Genomic DNA, 26,843 nt, shown 5'->3' with positions numbered 1-26,843 from the left:
TAATGATTTGTTAGTTGAGTTCCTGTAGGTTGAAGGCACAAAGTCCAAAGAGACAGCACTGAGGGGACGAAGAACACAATTCCGGAACATATTTTAACAGCCCTTTCACTGAACTTCAACACTTCATACAGTAAGAGCAACCTTATATAAGTACTGTATCTGAATATTCCACATAGAATTATATATGTAGAATAAAATGAAATGAAATCTTCAAGAACAGCAGCTTAAATAATTTAGGGAAGTATAACATCAATACAATGTCTTCTTTTTGGACACAAACAGCTTCAACTGGTCTGGTTAGACAGAGCCTTGAAAGGGCAGTTTAAATGCATTACATTTTGCCTCCATTTCGCCTCACAGGTAACCAACAATCCATTGCAGAAATCGTCCAATCAGTTACAATGTCAGTCAGCCGATATTTTTAGTTGCACATACTTTGTCTCACTGTACAATGACTTACAAGTTTGCTTCAAATTAATTTCATGCTATTGCCAATATGCTTCTCTTCTGGGAAGCTCGGTTAGCCCTTCAGAAGCACATCTTCTAAAGAGTCAAGGTTCTGAGTCTCAGACTCAAATTCATGTTACAAAGAGATCTGTCTTTCAATTAGTCAATTCGCCAACCTGTTTCATTTGAATAACGGCAGCAATCTAACATTTGTTAGGGGACAGCTGTTTCTGGAGTGAATCATTTAATTTGATCAAGGTAATTGGGATAGATTTTGTAAACATCAAGATTGAATGCACTAACTTTGTCAGTTAGTACAACAATGCTTTAAACCTAATTGAATAAAGTTGCATCAGAAACCTTTGCAAAGCCACTTACCCTGTAAAAGGCTTGCATACCCATTAGGCCAAAATTCCCTTAGACAGGGATAGATAGCAATTGATGGGACTTCCTTGAAAATATGTGATTGCTCGGTCTAATTTGTGACTTGTTGAAGTAATTGGGTGGTCTCCAAACGCTGTTTTGGTCTAAGTTGTCGTTTGATCCTCTGTTAGAAGGATGCTTTTTCTTTTACGTCCCAATAAGCCTCATTGAGAAGTCGATACTGTGGCTTTCTGGACCTTTCAGCCAGGAGGAGCATTGTCCATTCACGGCCTAATGAAGCTTAATGATGCAAACCTCAATTTGTGCAACTGTCAGTCGACTTGTGCTTTTGTTGTTGTGCCATTTTTTTTCTATTAAGCAAATATTTTGTATTCCCAAGTCTCTATATGTGAAGAGAAAATATAGATAGTGTCTGATTTCCTCCTGTTTCTATCAGAACATTATCATGGCAAATGACCAGATGCCAACAGACCCTATCACTGCAGTCGGAGTCCTTTCTTCGCGCAGCAATGTTCCAGATGACTACTTTGTTGTAAGTAACTGACCTCTGGTCAAGTAAAGTTCGCAAACTAATCCAAGCATATTTTAATTGACCTTGCTTTATGAACAGAACTGCACCTTACCCAAGTGGTTTTCTTCCAATGTACAATGCTGAAAGCAATTGATGAAGACATAAAATCCAAGGGGAAATTACATTTACCGTATTTTCCGGACTATAAACCGCTACTTTTTGCACAAGCTTAATAAGCGTATAGTCCAGTGCAGCGTATCTATGGATTTTACATGTTTTTTCTTATATTGTATGATTTGTGCATATTCTTTTAGCTCTCCATGCATGCCTCCTTTTGAAAACCCCACTGCGTACCACTGTTACCAGTTTACTCTTTATGCAGAAAATCAAAGAGCTGATTAACTCTTTTGCTCTCTGATTCTTTGGTGCGCTGTGTGTTCTCATCTCTGAACTTCAGCAGATCGCTCCAACACAAGAGAGCGCAAGCCTAGATCAAACACTGTTCCGCTGGGATCCGCAGCGTTGCTCAAGTATGAGCAGCCACCCAACATCAAAGACCATTCGCACACTCAGTCGTACTTTGACTCTCTGCAAGGGTTCCAAAGGGGATAGTGGTGCATTTCAAATTCGCAAGTATTTGACTTGTTACTCTCATGAACTCATTATTAAAATTTGCATTTATTTCAAGAGGCGTAAACATTGATTTTGCATTTGCCGGGACATCAGGGCTAAGAAAGACAAACTTCGTGTCAGTATTTAATGAAGAATATGCAACTATGATAAATAGTTTTAAGAATCAGTATATCCTATTTCATCTCTTCTCAAGAGTGTCATCACAACATGCACTCGGTTTAATCCTCTCTATGAATTGTCCTTGTATGATATCCATCTGTTTTCCATATCAATATATTCAATCGCTCATTTCAGGACAGCCTCCATAAACATTACTGTACAACTGTAATTGCAGCTTTTGAAAAAATGAGCTGCAATTTCTTCTTTAAACTTCTGGTGGCAACTGCGTAATGGCAATCATCTTACGTAGGCATGTTCGATACCACTTATTTTGCAGACCGATACCTGTACGAGTTCCCAACTCTTGAGTAGTCGCCGATACTAATATTGATACTAAGTACCGATGTCACGAGTTCTCCTAATACAAAAGATCAACATCATATATCCCAGTTAAGCATTAAAATTGGGTGAAATGTATTTTCTATTAGCTTTATTTCTAGATTTAATCATAAAATACATATTTTGTATAAAACACACAATAATATGAATTCAAATAAATGAAATCAAACCATTTGCTTACCATTGTATACCAATGAGCTTACCATTTAACCAGTCTTAGCAACACAAGTGGGTCACCGCTTTATTCAACTGTGGCATCTGAGTCTGACTACTGGGTGACCCCCGCGTAATGACATACATTACTGAGAAAAAGAAGTGTGATACTAAGTGCACTTTAATGTCTAGCTGTGCGTCTCAATGCTGTTTGTGTCAGTTTCCCGGGACCGTTCATTAAAAAATTCAACATGTTTACATGTCTCATCTGTGTTCTTGAAATTTAGGGATTTTGCAGTTGAAACAATTATTGCTTTTCAAAATCAAGAGACTTCAGTGACACCTTTGACATCACAAATAGTATTTTATCGACTGAGCACTTTGTAGGTACAAAGAGCAGCTATAAGAAAGTGTTGGATAACCACTACGCATTGTTTCTGCCATGGCTAAGCAGTTGGCCTTTCACATTCAAGCTGTGTCGTTCTCGAGCTGTTGGCAGGATGATGCCTGAGGTGCCTCCTAAGAGGACCGTGCCCTCATTACTCTTCAACTTGACTTTGGGTTTCACAAAACTAGACCTTTGGTTATGCTGACAGAATGCTGTGACTACTGACCTGGAAAAAGTGGCCAAGACGGCTTGTCTTGTAAAAAAGAGGAAGGGTCTGTGATGTATAGTCTCCTTCTGGGACTTTTAGTTGAAGTGCTGTTGGTGACGCCCAGCCAGGAAAGAGCTCGCTGCTCATCTAATGCTCGCTCTGTCTTTCTCACCTCACTATTTCTGCTCCCTGCATCAAGTCGCCCCCCTCTCATCCCATCTTCTCTGCGGTGGTTTTGCATGAATCTCCCTGTGCCACGATTCCCCCACCCAGTCACCGGGGTCATTCATCATTATTGTCAAGGGGGGTTATGTGTGTGGGTGGGTGCAGAGATCTATGACTTCTTCATTTGAATGAACCTCATTAGATTGACTCTTCTTTGTAAAGGATCCCTTTAAAAAATAACCCTGGCAGTTATTTAGGTGATTCTCACATTGTAGCCAATGGAACATGACGCCTCAACCAAGCATATTTGCTTCAACGATAGAGGAGTCTGCAGGTTATATTTTATTCTGCACAACACACGGCGATGTTGTTTAGGACCTTGAGCTTGACTTGTGGCGCCCAAACGCTGTCAATATGATGCAATCTATTATTCTTACTGCATGCGTCAATCTTTTATAACTATGAATGAGCCTATTATACAAGGACAAGATGCTCCTTTATTGGGGTGTAGCCTCATTTCTGCACACTCGTAAAACTGCATTCTATCCTCAGCAGTTTACTGTTAGAATATTTGTCTCATTAAATACTAGGATGCATCCACAAAAAGGTTTAGAGCAGGCAAATTTGAAGGTGCTGTTTTCTTATCTTACCTGTACCTCACTAAGGGGTTACTACATTTTAAAAAATATACATATATAATCCTTATTTTGCTATGGAAGCACACAGAAGTATGGTTTCCTTATTAGAGCGGATTGTTGTCAGGGCATCTTTAATCAGCCTCCTCCCAAGGGATGATATTTTTAGCCAGCTTTTTGGAGGCTAAGACTCCTTTACCCATGCAGGGCTCTAATGAGATGGAGCCCGAGTGCAGGCAAGCATTAATTAAGGACAGTATGCAAGGCAGAGACAATAGCAACATGCTCATGGCATACATACATTAACTTTATCCCACCTCCTGATTTTTTTTTTTTCTCTCTCCTTGTTTTTTTTTCCAATGTAGGTAGCACAAACAACAGATGGCTCAGATGCCGCCCTGTGGAAGGACGGCTTATTCAAATCCAAGGTCACTCGCTACCTCTGTTTCACCAGAAAACCTGTAAGTGGTGAAATGTAAAGTATCACTTTCTTTGTGCAATCAGAATTTTGTTTGTCCGTTTGTTACTTTAGGAGAGTTGTATAGCAAGAATGTTTTAACACGCTTTGCACTCTGATTACTCTAATTTTAAGGAGGCCAATGCCAGTTTGATTTTTTTCCATATCATTTATTTGCATGCATATTCAAAATGTACACTACCGCATTGCAATTGTGTTTCGTGTCATTGGTCCCCTTGGTCTTGTTTTTTTATTGAGGACATAACAATGAGCTAAAGTATAGCTCGTTAACTATTCATCATTATTCATTCAAAAGTATATTTGTAAAGAAAATAATGATGATATGATTACTGAACAGGAATGAATGTTTTTGCTAATCACAACCAAAAATCATATGTATATTTGGTAGGTTGGACAAGTTTAGTGCCCATTGGATTTGTAAAGTATGAAAGATTTTCTACATAATCTACATACATATTTACTGTTTTGACAGGATTCTTTTATTTGCAGAATGTCCTCTAACATCCAGACAACGTGGCAGCAGCTGCCTCATACCCAAGTTCAATCTGGACTGCTGGCTAGTGTATAGCATACAAATAGCCCTGCCCTTGTTCCTGTTTTATTATCTTAAAATGTGTGTCCGTGTTGTTTTAAAGACTTTGACACAAATACAACACGACAGAGCTATCAACCAAGGCTATTTTGTCTGCCAGTCAAAGAAGCCCCCACTATAATTGTCTATGACAAAAACAGATTCTGTAAAATTATCCCTTGAATTATATGGGTGGGAAGTAAATAGTTTGTGATTTATCATACTCTGGTTGAAACTAGACAAACCCCGTTTGTCACGTCCTGATGGGAGGAAAAAATCCTCAGCAAAAGAGGCAAATACAAAAAAGGCTCCCATGCATAGTAATAACGTTCATCCATATTCCTCCTTAAGTCAGTGTAAAAACTATGAATAAAAATATCTCTAATGGCAATGACTGTCAGGCAACTACAGCAGAGGAATCCAGCCATCAAGTCACGCTTGGTTCAGCCTACTTTCTTCTGCAGTGGTGTATTATTGCAATTTATTATGCCCAAAAATGAAAATGTTAAGGAGTCATGGAAGAGTCATGCTTGAAAATGTCAGAATGCTCTCAGACCTGCATCCACTTTCTCTTCTCGACCCATATATTGCACAGCTAATGGCTAAAACATAAATAAAACACAAACAAAAATTTGGAGGGAAAAAGGATAGCGTTGACTCTGACATTTTCTCCCCGAAATAAACCAACCTTTTCATTTCCTTGCCCTGCATCATTATGAAGGCTGACTTTTGCATCACTGACTTCTGATTCTGTCTCTTACAGGGCCCTGATGTTATTGTGGATGTAAAGTTGATCGACATTAAGGACGCATTGCCAGAGGGCTTCATTGCAATACAAGAAACATTGGACACAAGTAAGAAAATAGACAATGCAGACCCCAGCCTAGTTCCCCCTTCTTACTCTCTGACCAGCTCAAATGGAGGGGGTCGCTTTGCTTGAGATTGTGAATGTTTTATGGGTGCAGGTTACCTTAGTTTATGGTAGACTGTGGGAATAAAATAAACATTTTGCCCCAGAGGTACAACACAAGAGAATCACGAGTCATTGTTTATCTAAGCTGGAGCTGTGCTTTTCTTTATGAGGGCCTTATTTATTTATGTATTTATTTGGGAAGAGGACGAGTGCATGGGGGTTATCTAATATTAATGAAATGCATTCCGCAATGCTTTAGTGCTTTTTGAGTGCTATGTATTTCCCCTTCACCATCCATGCCTTGGAAATGTAATAATATTTTGGTGAGCGGAGCAAGGACAGCTTGTTTATTATTTTTATTATCGTTCCATTTATGCTGCACTCACGGTGTTGCTGGGGAAATAAATGAGACGAACACAGAAGCAATATACAGAAGGATGGCATTTTTGTGAGAAAGAACAAAAGACATTAAGTTCTGTTTGTCTATGATGTAATTTAATATTTAATTACTTTGTGTGGATCTATGTTTAATGCACTGTGCATGTGGGATAACCTATCCGTTTCTTTTCAGACGAAACCAGTTTAAATACCTGTCGTGGAAGAGTATTCTGTTGCTTCTTAGCTCTGAAATAATATAAATGATCATAGTAGGGTTTTGTTTAATTGTGTTCACATGGATTATGTGCCAATGTGAAATTTTTAATTTGATAGAAGCCAATGTCTCTCAACAACTACGGGCCAAAAGTGAGTCAACTATTTAGTTTGAAAGGAGTTTGAGGAGAAGGGAACCGCCTTGAGTTGTTTTGGGCTTGAAAAACGGAATACCTATATGATAACAATTTCTGCCTGATATTTTGTCTCCCTGATCAGAGGAGCCTGCCATGAAGAAAAGGAGACTTTGTGTGAAAATGAGCCCACGTGCAGCTGCGGATACGGCTGTATTTGACTTCCAGATCATTGCCAAATCCAAACAGCATCTTGTCCACTATACCAGCATGGGGTACGTTGTTGACCAATGCAAATTGGTAAAAAAACAATTGTGCAAAAATAAAATGGCATGCAGCTGAAAGCGTCATGACTAGCGTGGAAATTAAGTTGTGTGCAAGGAGTGAGTAGATTCACTTTATTTTTATGCAGTAATTAGAGTTATTAATTATTATTACTGAATTCATTAATTGTGCAATTATTATTAATTAAGTAATTAGAATTATTAGTTATTATTAATGTAGAATAATCCTGTATAATCTATTTTGACTGAAGCCAACTTTTGGTTGTTCATCACTACTTGAGCTGCCTATGCTTCTGCATGCATTGTGTGCAGGAGATGAAATTGAGTTGGAAAATCATGAAGTCTTTTATGCACGTTTGACCATGGTCCTATGCATCTTCCTGAAATTCCCACCAGTGCCACCACATCGCTGTCATTACTGTTGGAGTAAACTGGCCAGTAGAAAACGATCAGGAAGGTGTAAGGAAATGCCTACTGTACTCTGGCCAGTGGCTGTGGGTTGGCTGTTAATTTACAGGAATGGCAGTGGCCAAATTTGAAATTTCAGCTCACCGTCAAAATGATACGTAATGATCATGTAATGATGCTACATCTGCAGCAAGATTTGAGAATTTGCTCTGCATATAATGTCCTCATTATTTTGCAGTGAGATCAATAACATGGGGTTATGGTATCGAATGGGAGAGGTTCCTCATCCGCAGTCATCTCAACAGAGATCCAGCAAAGTTAATAGTGGTGCCCCCTCTGACACTGAGAGGTAATATTTTGTGCAATTAGTGTCCGTGTGATTTTTTTGCCTTCGTGTTGAATTGAATTATTATTTCATGGTCATTGTTGTTTCATTTGTCATCATGTTGTCATATATTCTGTGGTACACTTGAACAGTTCCAAAGAAAGGTAGCTGAACACAATATTAGTGAGAGTCCACTTGATGAAGGGCAACATGCCTTGATTGAGGGCTAAGCACCTACTAGTTGTGGAGTTCCCAGAAGGCAGAGAAACAGGCCACTTTCTGACTTGGGCAACAGCAGTGTTGTGCACACAAACAGCAGGGGAAGTAGCCTGAAGAAGGAGCAACAGCTGCAGAGGAAGGGAGGAGCACGCCAAGATCTTTGGCATGCTGGAGTGTGCGTGTCGGCTCTCTGCTCATGCTGCTGGAGCATCCTCTGCCTCAGGCTTCACAGTGAGCTCCAAGGCAGATAAGCTCAATTATTTATCGCAATGAAGACCTGGGGATTTCCACTGCAAATTTTAAATAAACAGCTGAGACCCTGTCACAGTGAGCTTGGCAGAGAATTCTGGTATGTTTGCCAGAGCATGAGGCTTTTTGCTTTGCTATCATTTGCCGAGCTGAGTAAAAGCCACATAAAAGCTTCACAGTGTCAGAGACTGTTCACATGGCAATATATTTAAATAAGAAGAAATAAGTAAAGTGAATAAAAGGCCACAAATTCAGAGTCACTGAGCAGGCGTCTGTGTGCCTTTACAACGCTTACCTTGTCATTCTCTGCTCTTTTGAAGCCCACTTTCAAATTGGTGAGGATCAGAGGTTGGGATGAATTGCCCCTTCAAGCAACTCACACCCCCTCCGATGCCTGCTGAGATCAGAGGCTGCCGCTTTTGGATTAACATTCAAATTCATTCTGCACGCTCAGTTTTCTTTTGTAAGTAATTCCATCCATAATTCACTGACACATGAGAACAGGACTGTCGCCAAACTCCTTTGACTATTTATCAGGCATATGTGCAATAGCATGTAGAGAAAACATCCTAACATGCAATTACAAATATGTTTGCAGTCATTTGAAATCACAGATTATGAGTACTGACAGAGATTTATTCACAACTGCTACTCGAGTCATTGATTGTCGAAGACAGTGTAACTCGACAGCATTGTTCCATAAAATATTCTCTACTTTATTTATATTCAGCAACAGGTTTACTGCCTGCTTACAAAATTTCATAGTGCCTCTTCAATTAGGGCTCTCAACAATGAGCACAAAACCTTTTAAATGGTGAACCATCATTTTTTATTTTCAGGATCATTTTGTAGGCTCGTGATCATTCCTCTCAAATGTTAATCTGCCTCAAGCTATCAATTATGTTTTAATGGTGTTAAGCTTCGCCAGGCCTTTATATGCATCAATGCTGGGTTGTTCCATTTTTTTACTGATATTTTATATCTCACCAATTAGTACAGGAAGCTGAAGTGAAATGAAGGATGAACTGCAACAGTTAGTTCTTATTGGCTCAGGCTGTTACACCATATTGAGCCACTAAAATGTTTAGGATGCAAAGCTGTTGAGCTTACCGCTGTACAAAATGCAGGAGCAATTTGTTTATTGCGAGTAATGTATTCACAACTGTGGCTACATTTCAAAAGGCATTTTTTTTCATGAGCAGCGCTAGTACTGATAATCTGGATACATTGCACTTTTTAAAAATTTGGATCAACTTAATAAAAAATAAAAAAATATATATATTTGTTTCCCCTGAACATTTTGTGGATATAGGCTCTCTAATATGAAAACAAATTCATACAATAAGAAAATCATTTTACTCATTTTACTAAAAAAGTAAATACCTAAATAAGAATTGTTTGAACAGAGAGCAGAAAAAGAAATCCAGTCCTTTTGTGCCTTTTTATTAGACTAATAATGATTCTCATATTGCCCCATTATCCACCTTAAGTGTGACGGTAATACGATGAGCATTTAAAATATCCTCTACCACTTGTATTTTTTTTCCTTCCCACAAATGTTGCAGTTTGTGTGAAAATCACAAGTGCCAGCCACTGGCCGCATATGCAAGCAACCTTGAAATGTGTCCAGTAAAGGTGCCCTCCATGCTCTTTCACTCATCATTCTTATGATCACATTTCCACTTGTTCTCCTGATAAAACTGTCATTGGTAAGGCTTATATCTGACCCCGCTAGTCACTGATTGTATACATTAGCCTTGTCCGAATATTACAATTGATTCTATTTCACTTGGATTACATTTTTGGACGTTTCTGTTACAATTTTAGCCCTGTGTACACAGACACCTTTTAAATCAAATTCTAGTGTGATATAAATGTCAAGGCAGAATATCCCCTTTCTTTCCATAGCAAAACATGACACTTTAAGAATCATCCCTGTCAGAATTGGCATCTCAATACATCTGGATCTAGCTGCCTTCTGCCTGTGACACTCACATTGTAGCACTTCAGCAGGATATTCTATCAGCTTGGGTTGCATGCTGATTAGTCTAGACTACCTAATACACCATACTGTTGAGAGAAAACGACACCATGACTGTGTGTCTGTGTTTCTTGACCGAAATGTATCAAAGCTGTTGAAATTCATTCCCATTTAATTTTTGGCATGACTTTGTTACTTTCTGAAAAGTTGAGAGAAGTGACTCAGATCAATGCAATGGTTTCTGAACAGTGCCAGGGACGATTGATTGAATGATTGGTGAAGATCGCACCAGGTTTTGAGAGTGCCTCTTTGCAGCCTCCGACACTGAGCTTAAAGGAGGATAATGACGGCTGAGACAGCAGCACCTATGAAGCAGCACTGTCACGTCATAGAGGAAGGTGTGGAAATGTTTTCACAGGAGAGGCTGGATGTGTGTCAAAACAAGCGCTTTCTGCTTTGTGTCTGATGCCACTTCCTTCATTATCTTGCCTTTCTGCCGACTATACCGCCTCTGTGGCCACTCTTTTCTCCTCCCTTATTTATCTGACATTGACAATACAGCAACATGAAGAACATTGTACAAAAGATTTAAATGGCAACTGCAAAAATACTGAAGTGGACTTAACAGCTGTGGTAGCGCTAAAATGATTCTCTCTCAGACATATTTCGTGGGAGCAGAAGTCTCCCAATCGGTGTTGTAATTGGGTAAATCTTCCAGGCTGTGTTCCCGGTTTTACTATAATTTGATGAGGAACTACACTATAATTGAATTTTCTAATTAATTAGGAATATATGTCAATATGGCTCTCTTTGACTGAAATGAGGATTAATCGTTGTCAAAACTCTAGTGGCTACCATAATACAAGTCCCGACTCTGTTGTTGATTAGTAAATGTACTTGCCATGTTTTTGTTTTGGCCATTAGTTGTCTAATTGATTTGCCATATGTCGGTCTCTCCAGTGCACCTAAAGTTGTATTTAGAATATTCCAATTTGGATTGAGACGGCCTTGCGATGCAAGCAGATGGCAAAGGCAACCCTCGAGATTTGTTTTAGAAAATCTCCGTGTGAATACGTGAATTTTTTCATGGCGAGTGTAATGTCTTCATTTTCAAATGTAAAGCTAGCGGCCCCCATTTCCCACTTCTCTTTTAGTTTCTCATGATGTCGCTGGGTATTGACTGACTAAATCAAACACCGACTCCTAAACAAAAAAAACAAACATTTAAACCTTTCACCACCACCTCATCGGTGTGATTTGACAGATGTGCAGCTTTCCTTTCAGCAACGGAATCAACCTTTGCAAGGTAAAGACATCTGCAACGAATATGGCAATTGTCCCCACAAGATTGATGCCAACCTTTTAAAAATTCACCATTGCTCTGCATTCAACATAGCCAAATGCTAATGTAAATGAAAGTGGTGGTGGTGGAGGGGTGGTTGACCCCTTCATTGCAAAGAAATCTGAGTTGTGAGTTTCAACTCATGAATGCCACTTAAAGGCAGTCAGAAGTCTTGTTTTATTGCCCTTGATAGAAATTATTCAATTTATTTTTCTCTTTGGTGAAGATAAGTCTTCCAGAGGAGCAATATGTGTACAGCTCCGCCTTTCAACTGAAGAATTTAAATGTGATACCCCACCCAACTAGCATAAGACTGCTGCTATCCACAAATAGATCATGTGTTTTATGTACAAAGAATGTATAAAGTAAATTAACAAACAACTCTGTATCATTTGCCTCCACATTCTCCTTATTTTTATAGCACAACAGTGACTTCTACGGAATCTTACTAATCTGATCTTGCATCACGTCCAATGTGCGTGTGTTCTAATCATAGCAATTCCCACTTTAATGATATAACTGACTACTTTGCGTCATCATTATGAGATTGTTTGTTTTATAGCTGCTGTATTCTTTAGCTACCTCGGAGGCACGTCATGTTTTGCAGCTCTCTTGAAGCAGTTTTTTTTTTCTCCTCCTCACTAGCTGTGGATTTATTGATCCGTAGGGGTGAAGCAGGGGGTGTAATTTGTGATAGCTTGATTGATGAGGATTTCAATCTTATATGGTTTGTTAACTTCAACTGCCCACAAAGTGCATTCAGTGCTGTTTTCTGTAATACAAGGCCATGAAACGGTAAAAGCAGACTTCCCTTGAATAATGGAATCCCGTGGCTCCTCCAGACTTAACAAGATCCTGCTCTAAAGCCCTATTGAAGGTCTGTGCAAGCCCGCAGGCAACTGATGCGGGTTAAACTTTTGCCTTATTTTCCCCGTTTAGACTCAAACTTTGATTTTGCAGCTCGGGTCTGTCTTTTAGACTGAGACACTTTAATATTTCTGCTCCATATAAACCTACAAACCAATAAAGGCTATAGGAATATATTTTATTATGGCATTCACCAAAGGATAGTATTGGTGGACTGACATGGTATTCTTTCTTTCTCTCTGACAGCAGGAGGACCATCAGCAGGCCAACCTATGAGCCCCAAAACTGTGGCAGCGTCACCGTAACAGGTAAAGCCTCTCAAACCTATATAAACCATTCTACTGTCACTGTAGTCCCCGCCACAAAGACACTTTGATATGGAAACTCAGACCAGCAGCTAACAAGACAATCAATCAATTAAAAAAAAAAAAAAAAGGAAACCAAATAACCAAATCAAATGAAATAGTAGTTTTGTGGCATTGTGGGAATCCGTATGTACTGTGTGAAAATATTAGAAATTTTACACAAATGCCATGTGCAAACTTTCGAATATTTTCATCAGGTTAATGCGCAGTACTAGTAGCAATAATTGAATGTGGAGTAATGGAGAGTACCACTATAACAATAAACCCACTCCTGCCCCCGTTCCCAGTTTCTTTGTACAGTAGCTGTGTCATTTAGGATTTATTAAGATAAACCAAACCAGAAACCCGTTATTGTTAAGTCAGCAACACCAATGGCATAAAAACAACGCTGCATTTACGCGATAAGGCTGTCTTCTTTTTTTACATTGTTGATCTACAGCTAAGAAACTTTAACATATGTAAAAAATAATAATGATTCAATTGAAAAAAAAAAATATTATATTAAAAAAAATCCATTACATAAATATTATTTATCCAGAATTCCAGTATTTGACAAAGAGACATTAGGAATTCAACCAGGCTGAGACTATTACATTTTAGAGGCAGAGTCGAAGCGATACAGGAATCTCCGACTGGAATCTGCGCTCCAGCCTGAAAATTGTGCGAAGACGAGGTGAATGAAGCAGGCAGGTTTTTATCTAGCTGGAGAGAGACACCATGTGGTGAGGATTCCTCCTGCTATTCAAGCACAGGCACACCCGAGCTTTTGTTACTTTTAGCAAACCTCATTCGGATATTTTCATAAAAATATAAATTGCAACAAGAAATATTTATTTTCATAAATTCAAAATAAATCATCTATCAATTTTTGACCCAAATTTTTTTGATCATCATGGTTCATGGGGAAGCTATGCACCCATCCCAGGTGACAAAGCAAACGTACAATTCAATTTAATTGATCATAAAATGAATACTTGGAAAAAGTCATGATGTGAATGCAAGTTAAGACGAATAAGCTCTAAATTGTGTGGCTTCAGAATGAGAAGAAATAGAGCAAGTTTCAAAGGGATGTGAATGACAGTGAAGAACTAGCACAAACTGTGCATACGCTTCACCACAACCGTCATTTATCTTTGGACAAAAAGAAGCAGCACATCTTTTGTTTGTCTCACAGCATCAAAATGTGACTAAAAAAAATTAGCTTCATTAACAATGAGATTGCCTTCAGACCTTGTGTGACCTTCTAGACAACAACCTATTTAATTCTTAACTGTTAGTGTGATGGTAGCTCTTCTATGTGTGTGTGTGTGTGTGCGTGTGTGTGTGTGTGTGTAGGCGCGTGGGAGTCTGTATGTGCAGGCTGACAGCTGGCCAGGTTCGAGTTGCTCTAAAACCATGTGCGCTCTGTCAGCCTCGTACAGGCGCCTTCTTTAGGATTGATGAATTGCCTGCTTTCTTGATTAAACCCTCCGTCACTTCCCAACTAAACAAAAACCCCAACACACGAAAGAAAAGCGAGTTGAGGGGAGGAGAGGTAACATGTCTGGGAAATGTGTCATAAGCAGTCACATTATGTACAGATGTGATGTGCAGGTGCCTTGACATTTATTACCAGAATATTAAAACCTCTTCGCATTCGCTTCTTTACCCCCTTTCACTTGACAGATCAAGTTAATTTGAGGAGTTATCAAGTTTTCATAGCAACTGTATGCTTTCCTGTGCTCACATCACTTTGATCCTTACCTTCCCAATTAGGTCTGTTATGATGGAAAATTGTATGTAACGAAACAATCCAACTGTCAAAGAATAATAAATTCAACCCAAAATGAAGTGTATAAAACTTAGATAACGTAGAGAAAGTAAGTCTGATGCAGTGTTCAGCAAACATCCACCGCGTTTACAAAAAAAGTGAATCTCATGGAAAGTCGTAAATTTGCATATCTGTCTTATTAATCAAAAATAAATCCTGACATTGCCCTCATCTAGAGTAATATGGAGTGCAATTATTTCCCGATCCATTAGAGGAAGTTCAATTAACAGACATAAGACAATTCATCCTTCAGAGGAAGAGGAGGAGAAAAAATAGAAAGCTCAAAATTAACTTGGGTTTGCAAAATATCTTGACAGCGTGTCAGTGATTTCTGAGTCTCAGGAAACAATATTAGAATTCTTATTAAAGTGTGCGCATCTTCATTTAATTTGCAGCAAATAATTGGAAAAATGCAATGGCGCTTTCCAATTAAAGCTCCACTTTATGCTGTTTAATAATACCCTCATAATATTACAGCTTATGGAATGACAGGTAAGTTGGTGTATGAATAAAACATAAAGGCCTGTAATAAGAGACAGGAAAAAAGCAAGACAGTTGTTGGGGTGGTGGTGGGGGGGCTTTTAAATGCTCAACATAATTTGCATATATTAATCTCCTCTTTTCAGCTTTATCAAATATTCCACTGTATTTGAAGTTAAAATAGTCATGACAGGCAGGCGTAGGCTTCGTTTTTCCAAGGATTTATAACTTGTATAATTCTGGATCTTTAATAAGTCAATATGACTGATCCTCTGAGTTCTGTGGAATTTGGTTAATTGTTCCAGATGGTGCTCACTGATTAAGCAAAATTACTTCCTTTCTTTTCTTTCCCCCCCAAACTACATCATTGCTTGATTGACTAACTTGGAGAAAAAAGATTATTTTGCCGTAGCTCTTGCACTAAGAGGTTTCTCATCAGGTTTCAAACAAAAGTTCCATCTTATTTTTGCTGTGTGGGTCTGAGCCAGGCTGTGAGGGGGAGGCGATCATTTGAGTCCTTCTCTCACTCAGCGATAGATTGCATATACTGCTGGGCCAATATTTTAGAATAACACAGTTATCTAAATTGAGGAATTAAATAAAATACAACCTCTAGCTCGTGCCAGAAAAGCTCTTATTAGTGAATGTCATTCTCTTCTGTGTCTTTTGTCGCCTTTTTTTCTGCACGGGATTGTACTCCACTTGCAACACGACTCGGGCAGCCACAGCTCACTGACATTCTGTTTTGCGTCAGTTAAACTGAACTGAATGAATCATTTATGGAAGTGTTATGGGGGAGGTATGGGCAGATTTACTGCTGCGCTTTTCGTTTCGATGGAATAGGATTTCTATGAAATCAATCTTGATGTTTGAAGTAATGCCAGAGCTTACATCAAGACATGAAAAGAGTGCTCTTAAAATCCAAGTTTTGCCTCTTAATTTTCCTGGTCAGCAAAAGGCAAAGCAGAGAGTCATTCTGTAGGACAATAGCACTTGCATCTAATAATTATTTGCGCACAACACTATAGTCAAAATCATGGATGAGATTTTACACAATAAAATGATAATGTGGTGTTCGAAGCTTTTGTTAAAATGGAGTTTAGCATCTAATTTACTTTATATATTCTTCATATTGTCATCTCTAAGCATCTCGTTTTGTGAGGTCTAATATTGGTGATTTTTTAAGTACCTTACGACAGTCATCAGAAGAAAAAAAGATGTTTTTTAATGTCTAAAATGTATTGTAAAATGTAAAATCACAGTTCAGTATTTTTTTAAATTAATCGATCTGCATTTTAATCTTGAAAAATTATGAACATTTTGGCTAACTACATTTAATGACAAAAAAAAAAAAAATGATTTTAATCTGATGTCACCAATAAGAATTTGTGCACCAATCACGTGTGAATCTTATTATTTTTATTTTTTTTTAAAGTTGCTCATTTATGAGTAAGGGACCAGCGGCTCAAACATTTTGGTCCCCTTTAACTGTTAAATGCCTGTAAGGTTTGCAGACCTTACTGGAGTCCCGAGGCTCATCCCTCATTGCTTTCTATCCATGCCTGAGATAGAAGCAGAGCTCCATTAGTTCCGGTGTCCAGACGTGGACAGCCTCAATGGATGGGCCTGTCATGGCTGCCTCATTTGCCTCATGTACAGCGGGGTTTGTTATCACACATCTAATTAGAACTTGATAAAAATATTTCACAAAGTCCAGTCATTAAATATAGTTTAAGAAGATTTATGATCAAATATGCCATTAAATCTTTTAATGGCTCTGCTGACTTGTTAAGTTTGTAATGAATGATTTTCTAATACATTGATGCGATTTTGGAAGCACAACGAGAACGTAGGGATGAAATCGCTCTGGAAAAAGGGCAACTGAGAATCTCAGAAGTTATGCTGAAAACTTCTCCGGCAGGTGTAAAAGTTTGCTGTTAAGAAGTTCAAACAATTTTACAATTTTATTCGTACCGTAAAGGCACGCCAATACCTGTCGGAGTTTTCTGTTCTCGGTTTTACCATTTTCAACGAACAGAGCAATAAGTAAACCCAATTGTGTTTCGATATTAATAATTAGTGTTGCCGTTTTATACTGGAGAAAAATCCTGTTGTTATTAGCATAATTAACGACAAATGGCGGAACTACGTTTGTGGATCGGCGTTGAGAGATGATAAATTGGTGCGTGCCCAGGTTAGTGGCTGCCAAGGAGGCCTCTTTGGCTGTCATCCCTCCTGCTTCCACTCTGGCACCGTTCATTACTCACTGCATGAGATGCCACTTTACATTGCCTGGTACTGTGAGCATGGAGAACTTAATAACGCCAACCACAAGCATGTGGGTCCCGCTGTTCCACAGTACAGAGGGCAAGTTGCTCACTGAGGGCTCAGGGTTGTGGAGAGCAGGCTAACCCAAGTAGCTGCACTGATCAAAAGGACTCATACATCAGTCACTCATTCAGGGGAACCATAACCACATGAGTGAGTGTTCACCAAAGGTAGGCCTTTCTTGTTAGGCTTTCTGGAGCTCGACACATTCCTTGCATCATTACTGGTTAGTTTGCCCGCAGAAGTGCTAATTAAGAGGGGATTTGTGTAATTGTGCCGTCTGCTGTGTCCCATCCGGCACATGCAATTTAGTGTCAGCCCTCTGCCAGCTTTAACACTTGTCCAGAGAGGCGCTGCCCATTTATACAGACATTCAGCTGCACATTTACCAGCGGCCACAGCTGGGGATCGGTGCGGTGCCTTGGCAGTGTCGGAAAAGACACAGTGTTGCTGATTGCTGATTAAAGTCTGGTAGTCCGTTTAGTTTCACAACAGCGAGCCAGGGACAAGAGATCACCCAGATTGAAAAATGATTCAAAGGGTTTTGTTCTACTTTTGTTCCATGAAAATTAGCGTATTTCACTCGTTTTAAATTCAAACACCATTAGTGCTGCGGTTTTCGAGTTTCCAAACTTACCTCATCCTCTGAGCATTAAACTCACCATAGGCTCTGCCCACTTTCTGGAAGATTGATGGGCCAGAGTCCATCTGGGACTGCCTCCTGGCTCCCTTCCTACATCCCGATTTTTAGAAATGTGTGTCCAAGATGGAGCGGTAAGTGGGCCATTCTACACCAAGTTTCTTACACCTCTCAGGTGGAAAATTGATTTCTAATTTAGCATATTGAATGTGTAACTAAAGTGCTGAGGATGACTGCATATTTAGTGAGGTATTTTATTATAATTACAATAATAGAATGTTCAATTAATTGCCAAAAAAGTTTTCTCTTTATCAAACCTTAAAGTGCAACATTGTGTGTAAGCATCGTAATAGACAAAAGGCTTTTGTCGATTACTATTCTTTAAAAGATGTCCGAAAAGCCCCATAAACTTAAAAACAAAAGAAAAGGAAGGAATTGATTAATTAGACAGTAACCATATGCATTCTCATATGTGAGCTGATGCCCCAGTGAACATACAAATAATATTAAATTAAATGAATAATTTACTCAGTAGATAGAGTTCCCATTTTAGAGACTTTTCCTCCCCTAAAATTCCGACAAGAGAAAAACAGTGGAGCGATACAATAAAAATAATGGATTTGATTGAGCCATAGAGTCATTAAAAGAATCTGAAAATAGCAACTAGCTATCATCTGTTCTCGTAGCATGGGTCAGGAGCTCTGACACCTCCAAAATTCCTCCTGTCAGGGTAGAAGGCCATTTGTATTCTCTCTCATTAGGCAATTTGACTAATGACCTGCCGTGGCTACGGAGCTACTGAGGGACCCGCAGCCTGGCACCCTCTCGCTCTCTCAGCAGCCTGAGCCCACACCCTCCATTGGAATGGCACAGATGGCATGCCCGGGCGACAAAATAAACTACAATATGTCTCCGAGATGCTGTCAGGCCTGGGCACTATTTCTCATGTCAGAATGCGGCTAAGGGCTGTGAGTGGGCATAGGGGGGTCCTCTTCCAGCTTACTTGGCTTCTTCTCACCATTATCTGCAGAGGTGACAGAGAGCCGTATACTCTGCAACTAGAATAGCATTTCTGTGGTCTGCATAAAGAATCCCCCTCAATTTGAGAGTCACAGTGACATGAGAGGTAGTGCATTGTCTAGCCAGGCTACACATGGAAAGCAGGGTGCGTCACATTGTTTGAATAAAATAAATATAGAATTTTCTGAGCAGCTTTACTTGTAAATGTGTCTCATATAACACGCATGTCAAACTAACACTTCATAGGACACTCATTGTATTTAGTTTTTTTTTTACTTTCGCCAAAACTTATATGCAGCCTACATCACAGTACGTTGGTACAACTAGGACAATGTTATATGTACATTTCCTATTTAAGAGACTCTGCATCGTGGTAAAGCCATATGTCCTCCAGGTGGCCAAGGCGTGCACACCAGAAGGAGCAGCACAATGAAGGAGAAAATGTGACGAAATATTTTTAATTCTATTCAATGTCATGATTGTATGTCTTTAGCCAGTATAATATAATGTTTTATGACTAAAATGCCAAATTTCTGGGCCGTTTTTTGAAGAGCTGGAACTGATTAATGGCTTTTCTATACATCTCAATGGGGAAAGATGATTTGAGATACAAATGTTTTGAGTTTTAAGGGTGGTCGCAGAACAAAAGAAACCCTGAATGTAACATTTTGAATCTTTTTTATTCTGGTCTTGGATCACGAGAACAAAACACAACACCCCCCAAAAAACAGATCCTTTTTCATCCAATTCAGGGTCAAGTCAGAATCCCCCTGGAAACGCTACGAGACAGAGATCAATGCAGTTGTGTTGGATTAGTGAAGTGTAAAATAAAAGTTCATCAACATTCCTAGAGCTTTACCCGTAAGATGTGGTCGGGGTAATATGGGTCATGCTCAATCAAGCACGCATATTTTCCCATCAGTCAGTCTCTGGGTGCAAAACTACAAAGTGTGTGTCCGCGTATATGTGTCTAGCGAAGCCCTGGAAAGCCAATGGTGCGTTGCGAAAGTCCTGGGCGACAGTGCATCCTACAACGGAGGGGTGAGGGATTAGTGCTCAACCTGGCGTTGGAGGGAGCCCTTCCCGCCCTGAAACAGCCATTCATCTGTGCCCAGGGATTGGAGATGACAATGCAGCCATTGCTCATCGCACCTGACGGAGCCATTAATAAGGCAATGATCCACACGGGGCCTGTGCTGACTCCGTTCTTTACACTACAATCACTCAAGCCATGGGGTCCTCCTTACTTAACGCCACCTCTCTGCTCACTGCCATGATCATCACCATCATCACAGTCACCGCACCAAAAATCTGAGGTGACATTTTCCTATTGACTGCTCTCACATACTCCACATGCCAAGTAACTACCCAATCCCTCCATACTGTGACACGCATAAGGTAATGGACCATAGCATTTTGAGCAGCTCCAACATGCTTTATAATGGAGTTCCTGGCCAGAAGATTGTATTTACATTACTTTTGCCCTTTGTGTTGGATTCTGCCGTGGCGCAGATATCCATTTCTTAACACCAAGTCATCTTCAGCACCTTTTCATTCATCTGGATGTAAGATAGCCCTACTAGTATGGATGGTGGTGGAATACAAAGTGAGACCCGGTTTAAATGTAATAAGGAAAGTCCCTGGCCTTCAGTGCCGTGCAGCCATCTGTCCACGCCACACAGATCCATCAGCCGCTGCAATCTCACTACTCCATGGCCGCCTATTGATTCAAATGTATTCCCTCCCTCTCTCCTCTCTCAGTGACAGCAGTAGGGAATGTGTTTTTTCTGTTTTTTTTTATCTTTATTTTTATTAACTTAAACAAGTAATCATATCTACAAGGGGTTCGTGATAACACACTTTTTGTATCCCACACAGTATCGACACTTTTTCTTGCTATTTCATCAACACCAATACTGATATTAGTAATGGTATTTTTTTTAACTGTAAAAAATCCCTGGCCAATAATTCCAAATACTTTAAATATTGTAATAAGACAAAACAAACAAAAAATAAATTATTTGAAGCCCTCTGAAACGTTTCTGTGATGAAGGACTATATAAATTGATTTGACTTGACTTGCAAAATATTCACTAAACGTTGCTAAAACTATTACGTAGCAGTCACGATTCAGTTTTTGAGGTTATGTGCTTATATTATTTTATTTTGCTTATTTTCATTTTTTCTTTTTGTCCACTATTTTTATCCAATGCTCTTGCTTTTTCTCAATATATTTTATTTTTCTAGTGCTAAATTGTGACTTTTTTATTTTGCTCTAAGAAGGATTGAAATTTCCCTAGTCGAGCCCGCCAAAGGGAGGCAACATTTTGGAATTTCCTATAAAGAACCGCAAAACCCTTAATCAGGAGCAGCTTCACTTTACACTTGAAAATTATTTTTTCTGTGCCGAGCGCCTTTAAAACACTAGTTGGACACTTCGCCTGCTGATATTTGGGGCCCCTGTCAAAGCACTTTGCATCAAGTGTCGTAGCTCTAGGTTTTTAGTTGTCTTATTTTTATTTTATTTATTTATTCATTTTAATGAAGCCAAGCAGCTGCAGTTTTTTCTTCAGTCTGAACCGAGAGGCTTTGTATCTCTTGTCACCTCGTGTTAATTTGTGCCCTAATGTTTTTCTTATAAACAAAGACCTGCACTCTAGCCTGACAGTGGTGACACCTTGATTCCAGTGCAGGATACAGGCAGTATTGGGTTACACCATTAATAATCAACTGGCAGCCATCACACCATTTTAACCACGATCATTATGATAAAGGGCATACACTTAATTACAGGCCTGCTTAATTATAGCTCTGTTGAAGCTCGTTTGTTTGGTCAAATGCTAATTATACCACCGTGCTTTTGGCAAGTCCTCATTTCAATCTACCTTTTTTTGTGGGCTGAACGCTGAGGCTTATTTTCATGCAAATTTCATATCCAGCGTTTTGTCTTTCTTCTTTCAAATTTTCTGTGCCGGGTGTAAGTGTGTCTTTGTTTGTGAGGTGAACATCTCTCTGACAAGACAAAATCAGGAATAATCAAGAGTAATTAAAGTGGAAGAGGGTTGGGAAGGGCTGGGTTGGAGGAGAGAAGCAAAGAATAAGAAAAGGCTTTCATCTTGTCTCCATAGATGGGTAGGAGGGGAGGTGTCGGGGGGCCTGGAGATTTTGATAGCTTTGTTGCTTCATTATGCCACATTTACTTTTGTTCAAACTTTCAAAATAAAGGGGACAAAAAATGGTAAATTTTGGTCTTTAAAGTCACATTTTAAAAGTACTATTTTCTTTACTTTTTTACAGCCATGGACGGTGTGCCCTTTGGGGTTGCTCAGCGATTCTATGATACATCAAAAGAGGTAATATCATGCTAAATTTTTCTAGTAAAAATCATTGTAGCCATAGCCAAGGCACAGTTTGAAGTCCAGAGGAAGACTACTGTCATGACAGTTTTATTTTGTAACCACCTATTTTATTACAATTTTACCTTAAAATCCATCCATTCATTTGGTGTAACCCTTGCCATGTCGGTCACATTGACGCAGGCTGAACTTATTCTATACATGTCAATGATTAAATTTGTTTTCAATTCATACAGACATATACACGCAAATGCAAACATTTGTTTCATCTGATTTTCTGACTCATTCCCTCTCTTTCCCCTCTCCCCATCTGCCCTCTCCACTGCAATTTCCATTCCTGCAACTTCCTACTTTCTTAATTTCTAGATTATCTTTTATTTTTCTCTTATTTCTACTCTCCCGCCATTCTACCACTGTCTTTTCAATTATTTCAATCCATACCGCTCTCTTTCCTGTTTCTTTCTTCTCTTATCCCTTCATCTGCTTCATCTGCTTACTTTCCCCTTACCCTGAGTGATGAATGCATGCACTCAGGCAGCGCTGGCTCAATGCAGTCCATTTGGCTGGCTGGCGGCGGTTGTCACCATAGCCGGTTCGTATTGACACAGAGGGAGAGGATTAAAGATTTTAAGCATGCTTACTTAGCCATGAGCCTAACCGCCATGTTCCTTGTGTTCCCCCCCCTCTTCTCTTCTCCCTCCTCTCCATGCTTTTGATTTCAGATGCAGCAAGTCAATTTAATGGGCATTACGATCAAATCCCTGGCAGAGATCGAGGAGGAAGTGAGTAGAGGCTGCAACGCTCGGCTGCAGCTGCCGCCGCTGGCCCAGAATGCAAAGCAAACAGTCTTGGGCTTGTAATTAAGTGTCTGAGACAGCGAGACCCTGTTGGCTCCACTAAGCCCCAATTGAATAAAAGCATGCCCTGGCTAGGCAGCCATTCCCTCTTAAAAGCTTTGTCTACTGTTCCAAAGCCCTTGACTTTTATTCCCCAATTCTTCTCCCAAACAGTTCAATCAAGCTTCTCTCGGAATGTTGTAGGTTCTTGAGGTTTTGATCTTCTTGCAGGGCTCCGGGAAAACATGAGCTTGCGTGGAGAACATGCTCCATTTCCTCTCCACACTGTAGCCTGTGTGTGTTGTATAGTGCAGTACATGGGTGTGCTTTAAATGGGGGGGAGAGCCCCCCCACTCCCTTCTCTCTCATTAGCACGGTGCTGTGGTATGTGAAGTGCCAGGAAGTGACAGACCACTGTAAAAGAACAGGTGCTGTTGGGTTTGAGATGTGATACGGAGCAAACACTCCCTCATCAAACCAGGTGTCTGTTCTGCACTCTGCCTCTGTCTTCTGTCACAAACTATCCAAATCACAGTCGCCATGCTGTCATACGGTCATCTGATTGAAGCTCACTGTCAAAGTAGGCATTAAGCGTGTGCGTGCGTATGTATGCGCGCTGTGAGCGTGTGAGCCCAACCAGGTAGCTCATCCTATCCGTTTTCTCCTCTCCTTCCACTACTCGCCGCTCCCTCGCCTCCTTCTTTTCTGTTCAGCGGGTGTGATTAGCAGGCGGACACATGGTGAGCTGAGCTGGGGAAGGGAAGGGCATGAGAAATCATTAATTACAGCCGCACTGGAGCTGATGAAGTAAATGTGAGATAGTGTAACACGCTGGATTTAGTGAAGTGGACGACAGCACAAGATTAATGGCGTGGCCTAGCTGATGAGGATGAAGTCGCAGCTTAGCTTGATAATTAGTTTGCAAGTGGAAGCATCCCTCACAATTGTGTTATTTTTACTTCTAGCTTCCCCTTGTTATTATCCCAGGATGATATCTACAGAAGCAGGAGAGAAATATAATTAGTGAGACTTTTTACAAAACACAAGCTGTGCTTTTCATAGGAAACTAGAATAGCATCAGAGGAACACAGACCTCCAACAAGGCCAAACAATACTTCTTTGAATCATTGCCTTAAAAATCCAAACTGTTTTCACTCTTAATTTTTTACTTAAATCCATTATGCGCCATAAAATTAATTAATAATGTTAATGCCCTAATACGTAGTTGTGATAATTATCAAACATTAATGTGCATTTGCTTCATTTCACCCAACATAAACTCTGCACTTGTTTTCTGGCATCAGAGATGTTGGCTCGTTTGACTGTTGGCGTGTTCTTGGGCCTTTGAGAAGATTATATGGTATTTGATTGGAAAGAAAAAAAACACTGTAACTGTCTTCTTTTCTCATCCAAAAGTTGTTACTCCTTGTACGTATGACATCCTTTGAAACAAGTGGCACTTTGCCTCTAATTGCCTCTGATTGTAACCCCTTTGAAAATATTGATGCTTGAGAGTAATGTGCTCTCTGACTCTGGAATGCCGCAGCCGCAACTGTAGATAGGTCCATTTCCTAACAGGCATCACTTAAGCTATACGTCTAAAATGATATTGGTTCCAGCAATTAGGCATTCTTTTCGGTTCCCAATTGACTGGCAAAACTTGCGGATATTATAATTGCTCTTAGCCACGCATATCTAATTTGTGTCTTTTTAAGTGTTAATTAGTACACAATTTAAAGTGACGTCTTTATGTAGTATGCTCCACTGAAAAATGTCGGTGGCGGCCGGCTTAATGATTTTAGTTTAGGGAGGGAGTGTGTGAAGATGCAGAAATGTGTGTGCACACATGACAGGGTTTTCATTAGCACCTATGCATGATGGCCTTTCAGCGTTGCTTTGGGAATGTGTAGTTTCTTCCTATGTGTGCTAGCATAGAAGAGTGCAAAAGCACTGAGGTAGACAGTGTGCGCGTGGTGTGAGAGGGTGCGCTCCAAATAGAGGTGGAATTAATGAAGACAACATGTCACATATTTTTGGCAGTGGAGCAGGAACAGGAAATGAAGCTGGGCTCGTCTGGGCGACTGCCGCCCATGTTCTAGTGTGTCACTGTCCTGTCAGCCCATGTGTAAAACTGGCAGACATTGATACATGCTCGCCCCGATAACACCCCATTCCCCCATCCATCATCCACACAGACTTACCCACATCTGAATACATGGGATACATACATAGCCTACATACATTTTTACTGGAATTATTTATTTGATGTGCCAGCAGTTGAAACTGAATTCTCGCGCGGTGGAGGCCTGAATGACGCCACTAACCGGGTTGTGATATGTGACAGGTTTTGGGGGATCCGTCAAGTGGATGAAAATCAAAATCGGAGGTATTTAGACAGGGAGAACCTGCAATTCAATTGATAAAATGCGTGCGTTTGCTTTTGTTAGGCTTGGAGCGTTTAGTCTAGTGATCTTACAGCGTCCTCTTGTGTTTTGTTACAGTAGTACAACAGTTTGAGGAAACTCACATTGTTCAAACACCCTGCAGCAGGTTTCGGATTGACATTTTTGTTTTTATATTTTAGATATTAAATAGAAGTTCGTGTGTTTTGTGTTATGTGTATTTTTTTTAATCAATCATTTAGATTTGGGCAATAAAGTATAGAATCATTTTGACATTCAATGCAAAGGCTCATTCTGACCTAAAGAGCTATAGTACTTAATATCATGACCTTTAAAGGGCAGTGATTCTCAACCACTGTGCTGTGGCATGAGATAAATTCCAGTGTGCCACGGGAAAATATCCAATTTTACTTAACTGGTCTGAAATTTATCATTTATTGACTACAATGACATTGACATATACATAAAGGCAGAAAATGTAAATGCACTTACAATTGTATTATTTTTACTATTCAATTACATACATTTGAATGACTCCCCCGGCAAGTGTATCATCAACTTTCAGGCTTGTTTTATAGGTAGATTTGTAGGAATCGAGATCATTCGTGTTGTATAGGCCTATTTTTGTGACATTTTTATTAGGTTACCTGTAGTGGAAAATACAGCATGGCTCAGTGAAATGTTGGGAGACACGTAGTAGAGTGATGTAGTCACCAGAAGAGGGCAGTAAAACTTTTTTTTCCCCTTCCCGTTCTCGCTTCTGAATATTGTACTGTTGAAATGAACAAAAACACGTGTATATATGCACACTCCTTACTGTCGTGTTTCATCTGAATGAAATGCTCATGCTATTAACTCAAAATAGTCGAAATAATTGTCTGCTAATTGGATTTGAGTGTCAAAGTGCATTGAAGCACTTTTTCGCTGGAGCAATATGTGTTCACTAATATTGTATATTTCCTCCTCATGCAGTTCCACTACAACTTCAGCACAGAGAGAAGCATTGTGCTATAACATCCTCTGGATTCCTTCAACATGATGGGACCATACTGTGGACAAAAGGATCGTCATTAAGTGATAAAAGAAAAAACATAAGATGCATTACTGTTTTAAAAGCTGGCTGTTTACAATGTTTACATTCAAATGTATTTGACAATACGCCTTTGTAAAACGTGAATATAGTGAAATGCTAAAAAAATATGAATCCAATTAATATCCAATT

The 26,843-nt window shown here is 39.6% G+C and overlaps 1 protein-coding gene across 2 annotated transcripts; it reads left to right on the top strand.

Moving 5' to 3' along the window:
- On the top strand, window positions 1-26,841 carry mvb12bb (multivesicular body subunit 12Bb). 2 transcript variants are annotated; one of them, XR_007490624.2, is made up of 11 exons: window positions 1-130; window positions 1,268-1,363; window positions 4,388-4,483; window positions 5,835-5,925; window positions 6,855-6,984; window positions 7,640-7,750; window positions 12,631-12,692; window positions 22,325-22,380; window positions 22,750-22,975; window positions 23,106-23,165; window positions 26,594-26,841. XR_007490624.2 is itself a non-coding variant. In XM_049763787.2 (10 exons), exons 2-10 carry the CDS (start codon window positions 1,277-1,279, stop codon window positions 26,633-26,635), a joined length of 735 nt encoding a protein of 244 aa, XP_049619744.1. In that variant the 5' UTR covers window positions 1-130; window positions 1,268-1,276; the 3' UTR covers window positions 26,636-26,841. The 2 variants fall into 2 exon arrangements, 1 of the variants encoding a protein (XP_049619744.1); XM_049763787.2 differs by lacking the exon at window positions 22,750-22,975.
- The last annotated feature ends 2 nt before the right edge of the window (window positions 26,842-26,843 follow it).

Source organism: Syngnathus scovelli, chromosome 3 (genome assembly GCF_024217435.2).
Source record: "Syngnathus scovelli strain Florida chromosome 3, RoL_Ssco_1.2, whole genome shotgun sequence".
Classification (NCBI taxonomy): Eukaryota; Metazoa; Chordata; class Actinopteri; order Syngnathiformes; family Syngnathidae; genus Syngnathus; species Syngnathus scovelli.
Note: the sequence above shows the minus strand (reverse complement) of the source record. Positions and strands in the feature narration are given on the sequence as shown.

Excerpts from the sequence above, each read along its gene's own strand:
- mvb12bb (XM_049763787.2), top strand. The coding sequence starts at position 1,277 with ATGGCAAATGACCAGATGCCAACAGACCCTATCACTGCAGTCGGAGTC. Across the intron at positions 4,484-5,834 it reads TCTGTTTCACCAGAAAACCT|GGCCCTGATGTTATTGTGGA; the intron begins GTAAGTGGTGAA and ends TGTCTCTTACAG. Across the intron at positions 23,166-26,593 it reads TGGCAGAGATCGAGGAGGAA|TTCCACTACAACTTCAGCAC; the intron begins GTGAGTAGAGGC and ends CTCCTCATGCAG.